Source organism: Acipenser ruthenus, chromosome 41 (assembly GCF_902713425.1).
Source record: "Acipenser ruthenus chromosome 41, fAciRut3.2 maternal haplotype, whole genome shotgun sequence".
Classification (NCBI taxonomy): Eukaryota; Metazoa; Chordata; class Actinopteri; order Acipenseriformes; family Acipenseridae; genus Acipenser; species Acipenser ruthenus.
In genome coordinates, this window is record NC_081229.1 from 4,521,241 (window position 1) to 4,541,398 (window position 20,158).

The 20,158-nt window shown below is 41.7% G+C and overlaps 3 protein-coding genes across 4 annotated transcripts; 1 reads left to right on the forward strand and 2 right to left on the reverse strand.

Annotated features, from left to right (window-relative positions):
* Positions 1-86: 86 nt before the first annotated feature.
* LOC117433989 (E3 ubiquitin-protein ligase PPP1R11) lies at positions 87-4,107 on the reverse strand. Of its 2 annotated transcripts, none has more exons than XM_034056472.3 (3): positions 3,829-4,107; positions 2,444-2,552; positions 87-1,521 (listed from the first exon to the last, which is right to left on the reverse strand). In XM_034056472.3, the coding sequence occupies exons 1-3, from the start codon at positions 3,907-3,909 to the stop codon at positions 1,316-1,318; spliced, it is 396 nt and encodes a 131-aa protein (XP_033912363.3). In that variant the 5' UTR covers positions 3,910-4,107; the 3' UTR covers positions 87-1,315. The 2 variants fall into 2 exon arrangements, with proteins under 2 accessions (XP_033912363.3, XP_058866920.1); XM_059010937.1 differs by lacking the exon at positions 3,829-4,107 and adding an exon at positions 3,244-3,417.
* A 1,282-nt stretch (positions 4,108-5,389) lies between these two features.
* LOC131709087 (DNA-directed RNA polymerase I subunit RPA12-like) lies at positions 5,390-8,254 on the reverse strand. Its single transcript, XM_059010938.1, has 5 exons — positions 8,083-8,254; positions 7,347-7,484; positions 7,100-7,200; positions 6,480-6,589; positions 5,390-6,216 (listed from the first exon to the last, which is right to left on the reverse strand). The coding sequence occupies exons 2-5, from the start codon at positions 7,471-7,473 to the stop codon at positions 6,192-6,194; spliced, it is 363 nt and encodes a 120-aa protein (XP_058866921.1). The 5' UTR covers positions 7,474-7,484; positions 8,083-8,254; the 3' UTR covers positions 5,390-6,191.
* A 580-nt stretch (positions 8,255-8,834) lies between these two features.
* Positions 8,835-19,838, forward strand: LOC131709082 (spliceosome RNA helicase DDX39B). The gene is made up of 11 exons (XM_059010921.1): positions 8,835-8,958; positions 10,079-10,301; positions 10,832-10,959; positions 11,797-11,889; positions 12,000-12,183; positions 12,751-12,869; positions 17,349-17,480; positions 18,080-18,189; positions 18,587-18,731; positions 18,992-19,139; positions 19,529-19,838. The coding sequence occupies exons 2-11, from the start codon at positions 10,091-10,093 to the stop codon at positions 19,543-19,545; spliced, it is 1,287 nt and encodes a 428-aa protein (XP_058866904.1). The 5' UTR covers positions 8,835-8,958; positions 10,079-10,090; the 3' UTR covers positions 19,546-19,838.
* The last annotated feature ends 320 nt before the right edge of the window (positions 19,839-20,158 follow it).

Genomic DNA, 20,158 nt, shown 5'->3' on the forward strand with positions numbered 1-20,158 from the left:
GTTTGCTTACAGAAACAGCAGCCCCTTCCACTTTCATCAGCACTACATTCAAAAGTTTTGAAATAAAATACACAAGCACAAGGATACATGGATCTGATCAATTTATTATTACAGAAAAATGCATTAAAAAAGTATAATTATAATCTCATACCCAGGTCTCATACATTCTGTATTACATTGCAGGCTCATTCATGTATTTGATTATTTGTTCATATATATATATTTTACATTCCTGTTTTGGATGCTATTATACTGAATGCGATTAAACAGTAAACCAGTCTCCTCGTTCATTTACTTTGAAGTGGAGGAGAAAATAAATATTCTGCAATCAAGTGAATTGCTTGCATACATTTTGAAATAGAAATGTGGAGCGGGTGCAAAAACTGAAAATGGGGTGCTAGTGTCAAACTTGGGGTTCAGCGACGTGTTCCCCACAGGTTTAATGTTAAAAACCGCAATGTGGGGAGGAGGGTGGGGCTCAGTCTCATCGCGCAGTAGGGTAGAAATGCTTAATTGTGTATCATATACACCATGCAGTTAATTGCATTGTATCTCCTACTGTGATGGGTGTCCACAAAGCACTGAACACAGAGCGACTTGAAATGGTTTTTGAGTCATGAATTAACTGGATGTGTGCAGACCCTACGCTCAGAGCTTTTCAAGTAGTCCAACACACTTGTGACGCCTTACACTGGTGCTCCACAAACCTGTGCCCACAAGATTATGTGTTCTGTGTCAGTGATGAGCACAAACACAATTTAAAGGACTGCAATACTGATGTATTGGCACGGGGAATTACAGTCATTACAATCTACTTCTGACTCTGGGCTCTCAGCTTCTGCTAACCTGATCTCTGTTTATTTTGCTTGCATTTTTGGAATAATAAGCACTTTTGAGAAATATACAAATGCGAACCACTGCCTTAGACCACTTATGCAGACTCATTCTTCCCCACGTCACTGTTAAATTGTGCAACTATGCCCCCCACTGCTAAACTGCTACCATTTATTTGCACTTGTGTAAGTGAACACTCAATAGACCGAAAAGTAATAGGAAACTGATTTGGGAGACAAGAGTATGACAGACTAACCAACAAGCCCTGATCATTTCGTTATTCTGTGAAACTGTCTTGACTTTGGTATGGAAGGACCTCTTCTCTCTCTCTCTCTCTCTCTCAGTGGTTTTGGGAGTGTGACCCCACTCTCTCCTATCTCTGTGTGTGGACTTCTCTCCTCTCTGTCCAAACCCTGCCCCTCCTCCTCTTCCTCTCTCTCAGTGAGTGCACTGCCCCCTCCTCCTCCTCCTCTCCCCTCTCTCAGTGAGAGTGCTGCCCGTGGCTGTGCTCGCCCCCCTGGCTTGGCGCTGGCTCTGGTTGCGGTGTGGGCGTTGGTGTTTTCTGCATGTTGCCGTGTTTGTCGCGGTGCCCCCGGACACAGTGGGCGTTGCCGCAGCCATCCTCCTCATCCTCGCTCTCCGTGGAGCTCTCCCCAAACTCGCGACGCTTTTCATAGATACAACAGCCTAAGAGAGATAGGGGGAACCGAGTGTGAGAGACACAGACACTTGAAACTAGTATCCACCAACAGTAAGGCTCACACTTAATTAATAAGAAACTTGTGTGAAGAATTAGAAGTTATATTGGAACAATGATGGGTTGGAAGTTAAGATATTGGTTCTTGATGTCTTTTCCTGTTTTGAGTGTGCTCACTTCACCTGCAATGAGAATGCTTTCCAACACATTCTCAACAGTGAGACCTGAATGAAACTGCTTGCAGAGGGAGGGAAGGGCAATCATTGGAACAGCACAGTCCTCATCCAGGTTTGTGGCAGTGGAAGCACAGCTTATGGCAGGGGTGGCCATAAGTCCTGGTTTTTGTTCCAGCCCTGTTCTAAACTGTTTAATGGAACCAACTAAACTTCCATCCAGACTCTAAAGTAGTTAATGATCTCATTGTATCTGTTAAACCTGGAGTGGAATGGCTCTTCAGGGCCCTGATTGGCCACCCCTGGCTTAAGGGGTTAATCAATGCAAGACCGCTTTTGAAACTTTACAAGGCTTTTATTATTAAAAACTGTGAATATATAGGAGGTGCCTGCCCCTCCACCAGTCATGCTGCATTCATTAATCTATCCCAATGACTTGATATTTGTTTTCAAAACAGGGAACCTCCATTGTCGCCTATCAGCTCTTTTCACCTGCTGAATCTAAACAACAGATGTTGCCAAATGACTGAACCCTGCAGGCAAAGGCCTTTGACCAGCAGGGGTCGCTGAAGGGCAATAGGATGAACTTGGCAATCTTCAATGTGGCAGTCCGTGTGGGTTCACCAGCAAAGATCAGAAACCTTGTGTCTAGGGAATCTGAACTAGTGAGCTCCTGCTAGCTAGTCTGCACTCACGCACACCATCAGCCTAACGGAAAGGGACATCAGGGGTCACTCACATTTGGATGACCGTCGGCCCAGATGCTCGTTGTCCACCGTGTCGCTTGACCACTCCACCTTCTTGTCTGTTTTCCGTTTTCTCAACTTGATGGTCAGACTGCGGCTCTCCTGGGATGAAAGCAAAAAAAAAAGACATAAAATTAGAGCTGTCTGAACCATAGCAATGAAAGTAGATCACCATTGCCTTCATCAACCAGACGTATGCCAAGCAAGTTTGGCCAGGTTCTTTCACACATGCCCAGACTGATGCTACCAATAGGTGTTCTATATTGCTTCTATTGGATTTGTCAGCAGCATTTGATACTGTAGATCACTGTATCTTGTTACAGCGATTGGAACAGGAAGCTTGTATTTCTGGTACTGCCTTAAATTGGTTTCGGTCCAATCTTACTGGTTGTAGACAATATGTCTGAGCTGAGGGCTGTTCCTCTCAAATCGTTGGTTTGACTTCTGGAGTACCCCAAGGTTCTATTCTGGATCCCATTGTTTTTTATTTATATATGTTACCTCTTGGAAGACTACAAAACAGGGGCCTTAGCTTCCATATGTATGTGGACGACATCCAACCCCATGTATCGGAGGTTATGTGTGTTGGATCTCATAAAAAGTTGCTCTCTCTCTATTAAATGTGACCTTGGGAAATTGCTGCTTTACTGTTAGCCCCGTCATTAAAGACCTGGGAGTTTTGTTCGATTCTGAATTACGTTTTGATGCACATATCAAATTTATTTGTAAATCATTTTTTTTTCCGTCTTAGAAATATTGCACGCGTCCGCTCTTAATTAGAACCAGCGCAGACCTTGATCCATGCCTTCATTGCTTCTAGGCTTGATTACTGCAACGCCCTTCTGGCTGGACTTCCAAACTGTGCTATGTCCAGGCTTCAACTAGTCCAAAATCCAGCAGCTAGAGTGTTGATTCGTGTAAAGCGCCCGGAGACGCTCCCCGTGTCTGTGGGGCGCTGGATTAAATGTGAATTTGATTGATTGATTGGTTGATTGATTGATGCTCTCAAAAACCTGTGATAAATAATGTCCAATCAGAAGAACCGCGTTCGATAGGCCTGCACATGTAAAAATATGAACTGTGACATATTTATACATTGAATGAGTTGGACAGGCATCTTTTAATATTCCAAAATGTCTGATCCTTGCACTAACTTGTGCTAAGAATGTCAATTTCAACACAATTCGCGAGGATATGCTCCAATGTTTAATTATTTGTAATACTAATTAGGCGTGTCCCTGTATGTGTAGCACGTCCAGGTCGCGCTATATTGTGCCGATTTAATAATGCAGATATTTTAAACGCATAAACCACATGATATAAAACACGGCAACAGTATCGACACAGTAACGCGTATGTACATTAGTGATGGACTCACTGCTTGCTGTTGCGGCTGAGTGTCTTGCTGCACGGTCTCTGTGATCATTTCTGAAGAACCTCCCGCTGCCTCCGCCATCATCGCAAAAAACAGCAGTATTTTATCCAGAGAGATCAATAAATAAATCACGGGTGCGTCTAATTTATTGTTTCATGTAACGTGATGTGACTCTGACGTTGTGAATGTATAACAGGTAATATAACGTTGTTGATATTTTCTGCAGGAGAAACAAAGTCCGCCACTCCCACTTGGTCCGTCACTTATTTCCGGTCTGTAGCTGTCCCTACAACCCTGCGGTAGTTTGGTTCCGGATTTTTCACAATAACATATCTTCCAACATTTGAGAGATGGAAACAAGTATGCTTGTGTGGCATTAAGTGTGATAGGATGCGACCTGCTTCCACGGGAGTCTAGCGATATCCCACTCTCAGAGAATCTTTGAAATGTCGACTTTAAAATATGCGATTTCCTCCAACTTACATTTTGACACAACAAAACTCTGTTTATGTTTCATTATGTCTCACAAAACCTCACTAACAAATCCCACCGCGTCCTGTTTTCAATTTTAAGAACTTATATCTCTTACCCAAGTGCAAAAATACTACAGAAGGAATATACATTTCTGTACCTGCATGATATACTGTATACACATTTGTATATTATTATTATTATTATTATTAACTGGACAACTGGACCTCACCTTCTCCAGGGCCTGCTGCCCCTCCACCCTCTCTGTCACCCCCCTGGACCTCTCTGATCACTATTTCATCTCTTTTTCTCTGTCTCTCCCCCCTCTCCCTGCTCCTCCTACCCCCACTGTCACCTCTCGCCATAACCTCCGCTCTCTCTCCCCCTCTGTCCTTGCCTCCACTGCTCTCTCTCACCTCCCTCCTATCGACTCCTCATTGAAGAGAGAAGACATGACAGATCCCATAATGTATCTGTATTTTCCATTTCATGCATGGTTTCCTATAGGTTACCTATCTTGGGTGTCGCACAATGCGCTCGGACCCCTTTCCCTTTTTTTAACACACACACACACACACACACACACACACACACACACACACACACACACACACACACACACACACACACACACACACTCTAGCTCCTTAATCTGTAGAGTTGGCATGTAAATGTCACTTAGTATAACCTGAGGACAGGTACATCATTTGTAATATAAGCATATATATTGTTTTCTGTAACAGACTGTCATTTAGCTATAGTTAAATAACTGAACTTTATTTTAGTATGTAGATATATGCATTGGTATAGACTTTTTTTTATAAGTTCGATGATGTACAAATCAAAGAAAAGCCTAAAACAACTTTTGAAACATATTCTAAATCATTAAGCATTCCATGAACTGACAATCTGTAGACTTAAAAAAACAAACATGAATTAATGGGGATTTTTCCTCAGAGATCGTTATGGATCTACTTGAGTGAGGAAGACACTGACCAGCTAAACTGCTTTAAAATAAATACATTTCATTTAAATTAGTATTATTACAATCATGTGTTCCCTTAGGGATCAGGGGTAAATGAGATGGGTTAAGATTATGAAATCTAGAAGCTTCAATGCTTGGCACCAGCACCACCATTTTAATGTACAGCTTCCAAAACACATTCACAACATGAGAGGCCCTGGCTGTTACACATGGCTGTGAAACCTCATGCATTAACCTGGGTGTTTCAGTCTCGAGGAATGAGGTTTGGGCTGGATCCAGCTCTTTGTTTTCTGTGTCTAAAGTCCCCCAGTAGTTAGCTGGGAAACACCAAGAAATGTCAAAAGACATAGGAAGGGAAAACTAGCAGTTACTTTCAGACAGTGCCTGTAGAACACTGGCTGACGTTGTCATAGCTACTGGCTGATGGGCAGAAAACAGATCCAATCAATCGTGGGCAATTTGTTGCTTGTTGTCCTATAAGAAGAGCCAAAGACAAAGAAAAAATAAAGAAAACAGAAAACCTGTTCCGCCAACTAAAAACTTTATATACAATTCAAATCAGAAGGGGTGATCTGACAACACTGCATGTTGTGTAACATTAGAATCGAACGCTTTGAAAATATAAGCCATAGTTTCTTACCTGTTTAATATCTTATCACGCGTGTACATGTTTTGCATCATTTTCTACTGCTGTTTCTGTTTAGATGAACACCGGGTTTACAAATAAATGACAAATTTCCCATGTGCAAGATCATGGGATGCACCTACAAAACACAGAGGATGCATGCTGGGTCTCTGACAGTACATTTGATTCCCAGATCAGTCTGCTAAAAACACAGGATTACATTTCAGAACTGATCAGTTGTTTAGTGAACAATACAAAGCATGTTGAAAAACAGAAAAATGACGATCAGGAATCTTCTTTTTCTTGATATCTGAAAACGAATGAAGAAAAATTACATTAATTTAGAAGTATAATATATAGTATGGCCAAAAGTTTTGCATCACCTAGAATTTTTTAAAAAAAGCAAACAAATATGAACATAATTTAGATCTTTCATTGAACATCATGTAAATCAAATAGACTTTTCCCTGAAAAACAGAAGCACTACTTTGTGCAGGCTTAACAGGCAAATGAAGGAAGCACCTGCCAGCCGAGCGCTCGCTATTGCCTGTGTGGTGTAGGTGTGTTCATTACCTGCAGTGAGTACAGGTGTAGAAGACAGTCTGTCCCTCATCAGCGGATCTCATCTGTCTCGTGTGATACACCATGCCTTCATGACCACAGCGAGAGCACTTCCGATCAATCTGCACAGAACACACACAAGCTTTTAAAATGCATTTCTTACCTCTTATTATCACTAACAGCATTGCTAGCGGGCCCCTCGCTAATCCTGTGGTTCTTGATTATTTTCCATTGGTTGGGGATTGTTTACAGAATGTTCACAGCGCTGCTACTTCCTGGGCGGTACCCCCTATCACTTCCTGTGCTGCGGGTCAATTCAGTGGTCTGCAGTCGCTCCCGCTGTTTCGAGAGGAACATTGACTCTAGACTCTGTTTAAAGTCTCAGAGAGCTCTCTCTGGACATCAATGTTGGCTGGTTTCACACACCCAGATTAGCATTAATCCTGAACATTAGATCGTCCAGGATTTGTGCTAATCAAGGGATGAGAAACCAGCTGTGCACGTTTAAAACAAACATTGAATTCCTGGTTGAGGACCACGGTTAGAAACCCCTGTGCTACCTAACTGAACCTATATCCAGCCTTACTTCTGTGGAGAAGCCTGGAAATGATTGGCTAAAGAGGCTGACTCACCACAGGGCCCTTTTCTACCTCTTCCTCTGTCTCCATGGCAGCAGAGGAAGACTCCAGGCTGTTAAACACCACTGAGGACTTGATAACATGAACCTCAAACTCTGAAACAGAAAGGGGGGCAGGTTATAATATCAAGCAGGCATGCTACAGTGACCCAGTGTGTGAAATATACACATTCATATGGTCAGTTTTTTTTCTTCTTAACAGACATATCTTATGCTAAGCAGATTTGCATGCAGGTACTCACCGTGCACGTCAATGGCGAATGCACACCGCTGACACGTCACTTTGTCCTCCAGTCCCGGGAGCGGCAGGACGGACCCGCACTCCGGGCAGAAATCCGCGTCTCCATGGAAACAAGAAGTCGTGTCCATCCTCCCCGTCGCTGCAGCCGAGACAGCATCGTCAATACCAGAGCGAGTACAGCAAGATGAACAATTACAGACCTAAATCAATACCACTCATTCCCCATTCTCCAGCTCAAAGTGTGCAGTTTTGAGTTTTATTACAGTGAGCCGTCGCAAAGCAGTTCGATCCATTCCTGGTTTTACTAGGGGACTTTAATTAAACACACCTGAGCTTGTTACCTATACACCAGATATCACGATTTAAAAAAATGAAAATACACTTTTTGCAACAACATTTGAGAAAATGGAAGTGCACCACTCGTGGAAGAGTTAGGGTGTTATTATTTAGATGTAGCTGCTTGAAGCAGAAATTACAATGCATTTACCAAGTAATGTAAAAATCACAAAGTCAGGGATAATATTGCTATTTAGTAATGTGCGATAAGAATATTGATTTTAAAACCGTGCTGAGTGAGTTACACAGAAACAAAAAAAAAAAATAAGGTTTTAATCACTGCTACTACGGTGGTATAATGATATGATCCGTCTGTCACTAGATATTCTCATACCGCTTAGATATTAATAATAACAACACATTAATATATTACAAATACACAACAGTAAGATCTAACGCACCCAACAATACTGCAGCTTAGCTGGTCTTTACCGACGCCTCTTCTTGTATATAATGTTAAAACACAGTTTCTTCTAACTTGATTAAGTCAATCTAACAACATACACATGGGCATCATGAAGTTTGGAAATAGAATGGGAGCGTCACGTTTTCCAAAGCTCCGGAGAAAACTGTTTATATGCTACCAGAACTCCACCTGCTGCACTGGCGTACTAATTACAGCTTAAAAAAATTCCTCAAAACAGTCGCTTTTTATTTATTATTATTATTTATTTCTTAGCAGACGCCCTCATCCAGGGCGACTTACAATTGTTACAAGATAACACATTATTTTTACATACAATTACCCATTTATACAGTTGTTTTTTTTTTTACTGGAGCAATCTAGGTAAAGTACCTTGCTCAAGGGTACAGCAGCAGTGTCCCCCACCTGGGATTGAACCCACAACCCTCTGGTCAAGAGTCCAAAGCCCTAACCACTACTCCACACTGCTGCCCTTTTATTTATAAAGGGTTACTAAGGGAAGCTACATCCCCTCGCAAAGTGAGAAAATAATTTATATTAAGTGGTGGATAAAAATACATTTGATGTTTTTGCTGATAAATACATTGCGCACTTATTGAAAATAAACATTTGAATGACTACACAGCACAGGAACCAAGGTAATATATGTGAATCTGTGAATGTTTAACTTACTGGACGGGGCTAAAGTGGTTTATTTATTAGGCATGTTTTGATCAGGCAGCTGGTTAGCCGTCTTTCTGCAGAGCCGGGTCCTAAGCTGTGGCTCGCGCTCGCCTTGACGTTGTGAAAAAAAAAAACAGAAAAGCCGCCGAGCGACGCAACAGACGAAGCGAAGATTTATTCGAGAGTAAAGGTAATTTTATTGTAGTATTGCTGTGATAGCACCGCCCCGAATTTAAGAATTAATACCCCGTCCTTTCCCCTTTTGGTCCGCTAATTGTAATTGCGCCTATTTAAAGGCTTTTAATGAAATTAAAAGACTGCCCTCTGCTGTGGTTGTATGAGTAAGCGAGATAGACGATGTTCTCGCTCCATTTAATACGACATTATAACACAACTATCTCTGAGAATCTTTGCCATCCTTCATGTCAGTTGTACAGGAAACCTCTTAAAATAAACCAGCACATATTCTTAATCGAACGAGTTGTGTATTTCGAGTTTTTATTTGTGTTCATTTTATAAGCTTATTTGTTTAATGGAGGTATGGCGTCATTAATAAAGGACGTGCTGCAACGAAATAGTGACGTGTTTTTTTTTGGTTGGTATAAGTATAGTTTAATATAAAATAAGGAAATATATAATTGCAGCTTTTTTGCATTATAAATTGAGTTTTTGGGTGACGTACTGCACCTATGAATGGAATAAGGGTGTTGTAAAAATACTAGTATTTACCGATGCATTTGCTGCTAGTAGGATTTTTGCTGATTTAGCGCAGTAGAAAACACATTCCTAATACAGCTACCAATTTCTCCTTTTCTAAACATAAGGCAAATAAAATATAAATATTTAGATTTCTGATGTTAAACTACCAGCAGTACATTTTTGTAGTGATAATAACCAACAACAAGCCTGCTTTTGAATGATACGTTAAAAGACAAATTAGATAGTATGTATTCATACCACAATGAAACTCACTTCACAAACCATTTGGTGAACTACAATGAGCCACATTGTGCCTGAAAATACAAAAAATGCAACCTCTGTTACCATGTGATATGTCACGATTTGTTGATACACTCCTAATATTTGTATGGCCGTGGATGGACTCCTATTGCAGAGCAGTTTGATCTATTCCTGTTTTAACTATGAGTTTAATACGACACACCTGAGCTCGTTACCTATACACTGGCTAAACAAGCTTGTAGTAAAAGCTGGAAGGGGTGAAACTGCTGTGCAACAGGAGTCTGGTTTCTATCACTCCTGTTTGATTTTGGATTAGGATCCTGATTGTGCCCCTCGCACTCTTTCTTCAGCACTAGGTCAGGATGGCTGAGAACGATGTTGACAATGAGCTGCTGGATTATGAAGATGACGAGGTGGAGAACGCTGGGAGCGGGGACGCTGTGGACCTGCCTGCCAAGAAGGACGTAAAGGGCTCCTATGTGTCCATCCACAGCTCTGGCTTCAGGGACTTCCTTCTCAAACCAGAGCTGCTCAGAGCCATTGTGGACTGCGGCTTCGAGCACCCCTCCGAGGGTGAGACAGGGAACAATAATGGAGGAATAATCAATGACTGTTATAGAGAATTAGTCTTGATTATTTATTGTATTAAAAAGTTCACATTGAGATTTGTGTTATCAGTGGTAATCGTGTTTCTGACAGTCATCCAAGGCAAAACAGATTTGTCGATACACTTCTAATTATTGTCTGGCCAGGGATGGACTCCCATTGCGTAGCAGTTTGATCCATTCCTGGTTTTACGAAGTGTAATAAGACACACCTGAGCTTGTTGCCTATTCCCTGGGGCCAATCAACACATACTATAACCTGGAATGGGTGAAAAGCTGTTACACAGTAGGAGGCTTATTTCCATCCTTGCAGTGGTATGGCTTTTTGAAAAGATTTAAGATAATCGTGACCATTTTTAGCAAAAAAAATCCTACCTGATCTCCTTCACTTTATGCAGTCCATGTCAAACATATCCCGCTGGCTGTCGTATGTATGTGTGTGTGTGCTTGCGTGTCTCGTGTCACTGACTGCCACTCTTCCGTCTTCTTTCTCTGCAGTACAACACGAGTGTATCCCGCAGGCTATCCTGGGTATGGATGTGCTGTGCCAGGCCAAGTCTGGAATGGGGAAGACGGCTGTGTTTGTGCTGGCCACCCTGCAGCAGCTCGAACCCGTCACCGGGCAGGTACGCAGCCGATACTGACAGACAGAGTCTCCTTACTACACACTCCAGTACAGACAGACAGACAGAGCCTTCTTCCCACTGATACAGCCTGAGACGCACACTCTCACACAGACCTTGACTGCAATGATGTATAGATTCTAAACTCCAGAAGGGCAGGGCATGTACACAAACATGAACACCAGGGATAAAGCAAACTCTTTGGACTCCCGTGCAAATAGTAAGAACAGTTTAGTTCAGAGTGGCTAGAAAGCTTTAAGCTTGTGTGCCTGCAACTAAAAAAAAATTCTTAGATGATTAACAAACTGGGTGAGCTAAGTCTGGTTTCTGATGAAGCAGTGAACAGGAAAATAAACCCTAGAATAATGGAGAATATTTTCAGGCCCCCTGGTCATCATAACTAATTTACTATCATTTTGCACATTAGTTACATTGGGCAGCAGTGTGGAGTAGTGGTTAGGGCTCTGGACTCTTGACCGGAGGGTCATGGGTTCAATCCCCGGTGGGGACACTGCTGCTGTACCCTTGAGCAAGGTACTTTACCTAGATTGCTCCAGTAAAAACCCAACTGTATAAATGGGTAATTGTATGTAAAAATAATGTGATATCTTGTAAGTCGCCCTGGATAAGGGCGTCTGCTAAGAAATAAATTATTATTTTTTTTTTATTTTTATTTTTTTAATTTTATTTTATTCCAATTTCCAAATACATTAGGACTTGTCAATCACAAGGCTGTAGCCTTTCCTCGTTGCTGCTCCTGACTTGGTTTGAATGTAGTATTCATTGAATCCCCATGCAGCTTGTGTTGAACTAACTCCATTGTGTGTCTCTGTTCTGCAGGTGTCTGTGCTGGTGATGTGTCACACAAGAGAGCTGGCATTCCAGATCAGCAAGGAGTACGAGCGATTCTCAAAGTACATGCCCACTGTCAAGGTAATTCAATTTCACATCCTCAGCCACGGCCACCCTGTTCAGTTCCAGTTGTGTTGAAAGCCAGTTCAGTTGAGTTTGTGTCTTAAGCATTGCTGTTTTTTCCCTTCTAGGTGGCTGTGTTCTTTGGCGGCCTGTCTATCAAGAAGGACGAGGAGGTGCTGAAGAAGAACTGCCCCCACGTTGTGGTGGGGACTCCGGGAAGGATCCTAGCGCTGGCGCGCAACAAGAGCCTCAACCTGAAACACATCAAACACTTCATCCTGGATGAGTGTGATAAGATGCTGGAACAACTGGGTGAGGAGACACTGAGACTCGCAGACACACACTGAAAATTGCACACCCACAGAGAGGCTTATATTCAACGCTATGTGATGAAGTCCTGTAATGGAAAAAAGCATGTCACGTTTTGGCCCTATATACTGGAACATCATAACTCAACAGAGAACATAAATTGGAATTGAAATGCAAAAGCGAAGTATATTTATGATTTAGAAAATTATGAAAGCATGTTCCTTTACACATTGTCTAGTCACTTAAAGTAAGACAAGGTTATACAAGCATGAGACTGTTTGTAATTCTTTCTGGGTGCCGTTTTGGATCAATTGCTTGCTAAACACAATGACTAATTTAACTGCAAACCAAGGTACAGTACTGTCAGTTTAATCTAAAATGGTAGCGAACTAAAATATTTAGAACATTTAGGGAGAAGTTCCTAACCTCTTCTTTCCACAAACCGTGTGTTCAGTAAACCTCAACACTAGTAGAGTTAAAAGGAAAATCTGGGAGTGGGGAGACTACATTACCCAGAAATCCCAGGTCACGCACTAACTCCCCCCCTCTCTTTCTCCTCTCCACCTTCAGACATGCGCCGTGATGTCCAGGAGATTTTCCGCATGACCCCCCACGAGAAGCAAGTGATGATGTTCAGCGCCACCCTGAGCAAGGAGATCCGACCCGTGTGTCGCAAGTTTATGCAAGATGTAAATACCCTTCTAGCTTCTTTACTCAGAACGGGAGCCCCTGCTGCTTCCTGCCCTGATCCCCTCCCGGCGCCCAGTCTGCCTGCCTGAGGAAGACACAGCCCTGGGGTCCCAAAGAGAGAGAGAGAGAGAGAGAGAGAGAGCGGCACCAGATCTCCCATCACTGCCAATGCAACTGGGCTTTACAACATCCGTATAGCCCAATCTTTAAAACACCACTGCATCAGTATGCCAAGTCCTTTTAAAACCCACCCGCGATGGTGCACCCAGTCCTTTAAAATAACTGCAGCAGCTGGCCTATACAATATCAGTATAAGCACAGTCTTTAAAATACCACTGTAACTGGGCTATACAACATCAGTATGGCCCTATTTTTAATATACCATTGAGTCAGTACTCCCAGTCCTTTAAAATAACACTAACTGGCCTATGCAACATCAGCATAAGCACAGTCCTTAAAATACCACTGCAACTGGGCTAAACAGCATCTATACGACTCATTCTTAAACACTGCTACCGCCCCAGACAGCATCAATACCGCCCACCCTCTTAAAACAAAACCTCAAGGCTATGCCAAATCAATACGCCCGGCCGTTAAAACCCCAATCAGTACGCTCTGACAATCCTCAAAAACACTGTTGCTACAACATACTGAATCAGTAATGACGATTTCAAACAGACCCTGCTCTGTTTGACATCAGTACATGCAGTTCCTAAAAGACCACTGCATCTGGGACATACCCAGTCCTTACAAACACCACTGCATCAAAAACGACTGATCCCATTAACACCACATGACCAGTACCTTGAAAACCAGTGAGCAGTCTCCACTGCCACTGACTCATTAAAATCTTAATTAAGGTGTGTGGCAACAAAACCACCAGCTTTCTGACAGAGACGGAAAGCAAATATTCCAGTTGTCAACGCTATTACTGCAGAGCTCCAAGTCTTAATCTGCTGAGTACCAGTGTCCTCTCTCAAGTTCAGACACTTCTTGATTTATTAGGGGAACTCCTTGTCAAGTAGACAGACCAAGAAATATATTTTAGACGTTCAGTTCTGTGGGGAACTTTGACTGTGCTTTCACTGCATGTACAAAATAAATAGAAATCAGAGAAAAAAGTATAAACACGCTTTCCATCCCATCCATCTATAGAAATGATGGGGAACTCTAGTACCCCCACATTCTAATTGTTTAACAAGGGTGAGAACCCGTCATTGTTCTCAAGTATAAGCAAGTGCATGTTTAAGTTTAGTTTACTACAACTACTAAACTTTTACACCCAACGTCAGTGCATATTTGCTTGCTTTGTTGTTAACAGTAGATTTCATGGGGAGCAGGAAAGCCCTGGATCCCTTGAGATCTGTATCTCATTTCCAAGGAGGGCCTGCAAAACAACACATATGTATGCAGTCTCAATCCCTTACAAACTAACCTACAAAAAAAAAAAAAATACCACTTTGTAAAATGGTGGTAATATGGGCCAAAAGCTGTAACAATGAGGGCTACAGCGTTCAAGGTCAACCTTTTATTTATCATCTGAATTCAAATTAAATTAGATTCCTCTCTTGTCCGTTAGGCTTTCTTTCTCCCACCTTTCAGAATACAGCTAAACTGCAATAGCACATTGCAATACACATTCATATCTAGAGAATTCTGGACTGTGATTTTTCTCTCCAACTTGAAATTAACAAACCTGATATAATTATACCCTGATTAGCATTGGCTAAAATGTTTCTACTTGCCTGGTACCTTTAAACTCAGAACTGGTCAGGATGGTTGTATCAATCGTTTTCTGCAGTGGTGTTTAAGAAACACAATCACCTCCATGCAAACAAACACATAATCGGATGTTCGTAATTTAATGCATCACAAAACCCAACCACAAGAGCTACAGATGATTTGTCTGAATTAAAACAAAAAAAAACTAACTTCTCCAAAGAATTTGTGATCGCTCTGGTCCGAGTTTAGCGTCTGAAGCGCGGGTTTAAACGGCAAGACTGCGCGGGGAAGATGGTGCTTTACTGTCAGGGAGGGATAAGATGCGGAAGATTTTATTTTTCGGGAAAGGAAAAGAGAAAAAAATAACAGGAACTGCGTGCAAAATAGGATGGATCCAACTGAATTTCAGTCTGCTGCTGTACTGCTGGGTTCGCCATTACCACCATAGTGGAAGCATTTTTTTTATTTTATTTTTATTTCAGTTTTATTTTTTCTCCTCCCCCTCACCCACCTGTCATTTATCCTGCAGCGATGTTGCAGTTTTTTTTTTTATTAGTTATTTTTTCGACATGTAAAGAAGGAAGACACTCAGATCAGCTTTAAAAAAATAATAATAAAGCAATGCAATGCAACAAAGACAGGAGGGTAAGTCAAAAACCTTATATATTAAAAAAAAAAAATTAAGTAACATGTAGGATTATAATTTGATTAAATCACAACTTTTTGTCCTCTCAGTTCCATTTCACATTATTCTACGCACTTGAAACACTTTAGTGTTAGAAATAAAATAAAACCCTGCACATGATCCGCCCATTTCCAGATCCAAAATATAAATGCAGATAAAACTCCCCATAAGGGGCTGCACACACAGAGTAGCCTCCTGCTTTCAACCTCAGTGGTGAGAAAAAGGAAACTGCAGCTCCTTCATGCAGTGCCTGTGACCAGCGCCATCCAGTGGTGGAACTGAAGAACAGCAGCAGGAGAGGCTCCGGGAACCACAGCACCAGAGACCGGGAGTGGCAGATAGATTGGCAGTGTGGGGGTGCCAGCTGCTGACAGACTGACCTCTACAGGATCATTTATCCTTTTTTAATTTAAACAATATGCAGAGCGGTTTGAGCCAGTCCAGGTTTTACATTCTGTGGTCTTAATAAGATCCTCATTGCGGCGCACTTTGAGACAGTCCAGGCTGAGAGCTGAGAGCCTAAAGCTTTCCATTTTAAACCTCAGGCCGTTTTTAAAATGAATCGTAGTACGTGATTAAATTTTTGACAGAGCAGTGTTCGTACAAGCAAAAAGAATCACTTATTTTAAATGATATAGTTACACACGATAAGAGGTATTCCAATTTTAGTGTCTGCTTTATTGTAATACCTGGAAGAGCTCAAGCTGCTATGCACAGGTAGAAAGAGTGAGTATATATTGCATCCTCAGAAGACTGCTGTTTATCCAAGTAGACAAAACATTTCAGCTTGCACTGATGAAGGCCAAGTCAAAACACTTATCTGCTTTGACTAGTTTCATCTTATCATTTGCTTTACATACATGCTTTAGCTTAAAGTTTAACTACATGTTAATGAATTAGCCAAGCAGGCCCTAATTTAAACACATTGAAAAGAGGAATTTTCAGTGAGGAATAAAACAATTCGAATGTTATGAAACTATTAAAAATCCATTGTCTGAGTAACAGTTATGTAACTATTAGTCCTTCATGCAGTTAAGATGTATCATGGTAGTTTTCTATCATTATGTGTTAGATAATTTGGTTTTGTTTATGCACGAGCTTTACAAACTGCATGTACTGAATGCATCATAATGAATCTGACCCAGTGTTTAAAAACAGTACTGAACAGTAATGCTGATTCAAAGTTGAATTCTATTGACTGCTCCACTCGCCTTTTTTGGAGGGAAAAGGTGCAGACCTTTCTCAAGAACTAAATCTGACTCAGCTGATCTCTATTTTATGTGATTCAACTGTGGAAGCAACTTGCTGTAGGCAGCAGTATGTTTCAAGATATGTACCCCCAAATTCTCATCACATTTCAGTTTTATGTTGTTTTTATAAATCCTTACTTTTATTCCTTAGAAATGTTGCCTGTTTCAGTTTCATACAGCGTAATGTTTTCTAGTATCACTCCCACCACTATCCCACCAGACAAGTGATTCATTGAATTTAATAAACATTCTTCTAGGCACAGGGACATATTTATTAAAATGTGCCTCTGTAATGTATATATTTGTAACTCCAAAATTTCAAATGATTGGTTTTTAAACTGCAGAATCATGTTCTTTTTCCTTGATTTTTATTTATTCAACCATTTGACCAGCCGACAAGGACGCACCCTTCAGGAAGTGGGGTTCTGTATTTTAGAAACTACTTTTTTTTTTTTGCAAATTTTAAAGTTACAAATCAAAGATTAGGGTCTGCTTTAACAAGGGATACGAAGAAAACAAAAGATGACAAACTTGATTTAAAAGCTGAAAAGCTTAGGAGTGCACTGCAATTCTGAGGGTGTCTGTCTGAGGGTTTGATTGAGAGTGATAGGGGACAGTGCCCCACGTTTATTGCAAGACAGGAAGATGGGGTTGCAGTTTAACACGGCTTCTCCTCTTCCTGTCCCTTAGCCCTTTGAGATGCGTGTGTGTCAGGAGGGGTTGAGGGAGGACAGTGTAGATCCTGTATGTTGTGCAGTGGGAGGGGGGTGTTGCAGTCTAACCCTGCCTTTCCTCTCTCCCTGTCACCCCTCCCTCCCCAGCCCATGGAGATCTTTGTGGATGATGAGACGAAACTGACCCTGCACGGGCTGCAGCAGTACTATGTGAAGCTGAAAGACAACGAGAAGAACCGCAAGCTTTTCGACCTGCTGGACGTGCTCGAGTTCAACCAGGTGAGGGGACAAAGCTCTGGGCTGGCTCTGGAGCTGCACCCACACGTGCTCTGGCTTATCTGATGCATGTGGACACTGGCACAAAGAACCACATGCTTAATTAATGGCTAACTGGTTTAAAATGTTTACCCCCCTTACTGTTGTATTGTGTTTGTTATCATTCTGAATGGTTTGGGTTATGTTGCTCCAATCTTGAGTTAACATATTTTTCTAGATCTGCCTTTACCTGGTTTTGAACTTGCTTGAAGCTGGTCTGGAAAAGTGCCGTGACTGAACAGCCTTCCTCATGCTATTTAAGTAATGTGACAGTATGACATTTCCACTATGCCAGCCCCATCTGCCTACTCTTGTCTTAAAGGTAGAGTAAATGGTCTGGCACAGTTGAAAACTCAGAATAACTACAAACACTGTAATACAGTAAGGGAAATTAAAAAACATCAATTCAAATGACAAATGAAGCTACTTATTCTAAGTATGAAATACAAAATGCAATAGAACTGTGGCAAACATGTCTGAAGAGATTCTCCCTAAACACAATGCTGTATCTGCTCAAGAGGGTGTTCCAGTACTGTATATCTGACTGTGTGTGTTGTTCCCAGGTGGTGATCTTTGTGAAGTCTGTGCAGAGGTGTGTGGCGCTGGCCCAGCTGTTAGTGGAGCAGAACTTCCCTGCCATCGCCATCCACAGAGGCATGCCCCAGGAGGAGAGGTGAGTGCTTACCGGGTCAGAACAGCCCCCACCAGGCAGGAGTAACATACAGAGTCTGTCTTATATAGGCCTTTACCCTGTAATGTTAAAACATATATTGTGAACATGGAAAATATCTTTTTAAAGAAATCTGTGTTAAAAAAGAATCTGTCAAAGCATAGTCCCATGTTTTCACCACAACCATGCGCATCTTTTTGAGATGATATTTTTGAAGTACCAAGCAAAATCCCTATTTTTGGAGCCCAGTGTATTTTACATTGACTTTAGCAGCAGCTGTCATTATTGTTGTGGCGATCCATGCCCACTCTGGAGTTTAAAACAGTAAATCTACACTTCATGGGAGGCGATGCAGAGTCCCTACAAACACTACAAACTCATGTGTGTGTCTCTCTCGCAGGCTTGCCCGCTACCAGCAGTTCAAGGATTTCCAGCGCAGGATCCTGGTGGCCACAAACCTGTTTGGTCGAGGCATGGACATTGAGAGGGTCAACATCGCCTTCAACTACGACATGCCCGAGGACTCCGACACCTACCTCCACCGGGTATGAGCCAGGCTCGCTGTAATTATTTACAATGTTCAGAATGTATTCATTTCTACTTATCCTATCGAATTACAGGAAATAAATCACCCTGGGCAATAAGGGTCACACTGTCTCAATATCTAAAAGGACCGCATTTCTGCTGGTGATTTCAGACTTTATTGCCCACATGGAGATCCCAAGTTACACAGATCTAGCGGAGGCTAAGTGTAGTGAAGTGAGTTGTGTAGATCCTGATTCCTGCCCCTCCCTCTCACACACAGGTGGCGAGGGCAGGTCGGTTCGGTACCAAGGGCCTGGCCATCACCTTCGTGTCAGACGAGAACGATGCCAAGGTGCTGAACGACGTGCAGGACCGGTTTGAAGTGAACATCAGCGAGCTTCCTGACGAGATCGACATCTCCTCCTACAGTGAGTACCTCCTTCCTCTTCCACACGTCATTGCAATTCAATTCAGCAAGTCCATTATAAATCACGTACTGGTGAGGCTCGCTCCAAACTACACAAAGAGGACATCTCTTATACTAGGAGACACCGACATAACATACTTAATTTTAATTCAACACACATCATTTTATCACAACTTCTGTATCGTTCACTTCCACTCACTTCACTTCAATATAGTGCAGTGTTTTTAAAAGCAACAGCTGAAACATTTACCTGCTGCATTGTTCTTTTGTTTTTCTGAATTCCTTGGATTCAATTTGATTCAGTAACTTTCAGCTCAGTGTACCCCAGTCCGCTTAAAATAATCCACTTCCTTTCACTTTCATTTCACTGAATCCCTTCTCTTTCCTCAGTTGAACAGACGCGATAAACCAGCCTCCAGACTCTGATTACATCCAGAACACGGAGAAGGTGCAGGAGAAGAAAGGAAGACCATTTTGTATATAATTAAAATGCTTGTTTGTTATGATATTTCAGACCTTTTTGTTTTAAAAGGAAAAAGAAAGTTTTTTGTTGCTTTTTATTTTTCCTTGTTTTAATTTTGTTTTTCCAGATTATGTTGGGTGTGTTTGTGCATGAGTGGTCTCTAGAAGACCCCTTTTTTCTAATAATGTCCTGTGATCAAATAAACGTCATGTATGTTTATTAACATGGGAATTCAAATCTTTGGTTGTCTTTTTTTGGGGGTGGGGGAGCAGAAAATATTATTATTTTTATTATTTATTTCTTCGCAGACGCCCTTATCCAGGGCGACTTACAATTTACAAGATATCCCATTATTTTTGACATACAATTACATAATTTTTTTACACATTATTTTACAAACAATTACCCATTTATACAGTTGGGTTTTTACTGGAGCAATCTAGGTAAAGTACCTTGCTCAAGGGTACATCAGCAGTGTCCCCCACCTGGGACTGAACCCACGACCCTCCAGTCAAGAGTCCAGAGCCCTAACCACTACTCCACACTGCTGCAGAAAT

Excerpts from the sequence above, each read along its gene's own strand:
- LOC117433989 (XM_034056472.3), bottom strand. The coding sequence starts at position 3,909 with ATGATGGCGGAGGCAGCGGGAGGTTCTTCAGAAATGATCACAGAGACC. Across the intron at positions 2,553-3,828 it reads CTCAGCCGCAACAGCAAGCA|GAGAGCCGCAGTCTGACCAT; the intron begins GTGAGTCCATCA and ends CTTTCATCCCAG. Across the intron at positions 1,522-2,443 it reads GGGCCGACGGTCATCCAAAT|GCTGTTGTATCTATGAAAAG; the intron begins GTGAGTGACCCC and ends TATCTCTCTTAG.
- LOC131709087 (XM_059010938.1), bottom strand. The coding sequence starts at position 7,473 with ATGGACACGACTTCTTGTTTCCATGGAGACGCGGATTTCTGCCCGGAG. Across the intron at positions 7,201-7,346 it reads ATTCGCCATTGACGTGCACG|AGTTTGAGGTTCATGTTATC; the intron begins GTGAGTACCTGC and ends TTTCTGTTTCAG. Across the intron at positions 6,590-7,099 it reads AGGTAGAAAAGGGCCCTGTG|ATTGATCGGAAGTGCTCTCG; the intron begins GTGAGTCAGCCT and ends TGTTCTGTGCAG.
- LOC131709082 (XM_059010921.1), top strand. The coding sequence starts at position 10,091 with ATGGCTGAGAACGATGTTGACAATGAGCTGCTGGATTATGAAGATGAC. Across the intron at positions 12,870-17,348 it reads GTCGCAAGTTTATGCAAGAT|CCCATGGAGATCTTTGTGGA; the intron begins GTAAATACCCTT and ends CTCCCTCCCCAG. Across the intron at positions 17,481-18,079 it reads ACGTGCTCGAGTTCAACCAG|GTGGTGATCTTTGTGAAGTC; the intron begins GTGAGGGGACAA and ends TGTTGTTCCCAG.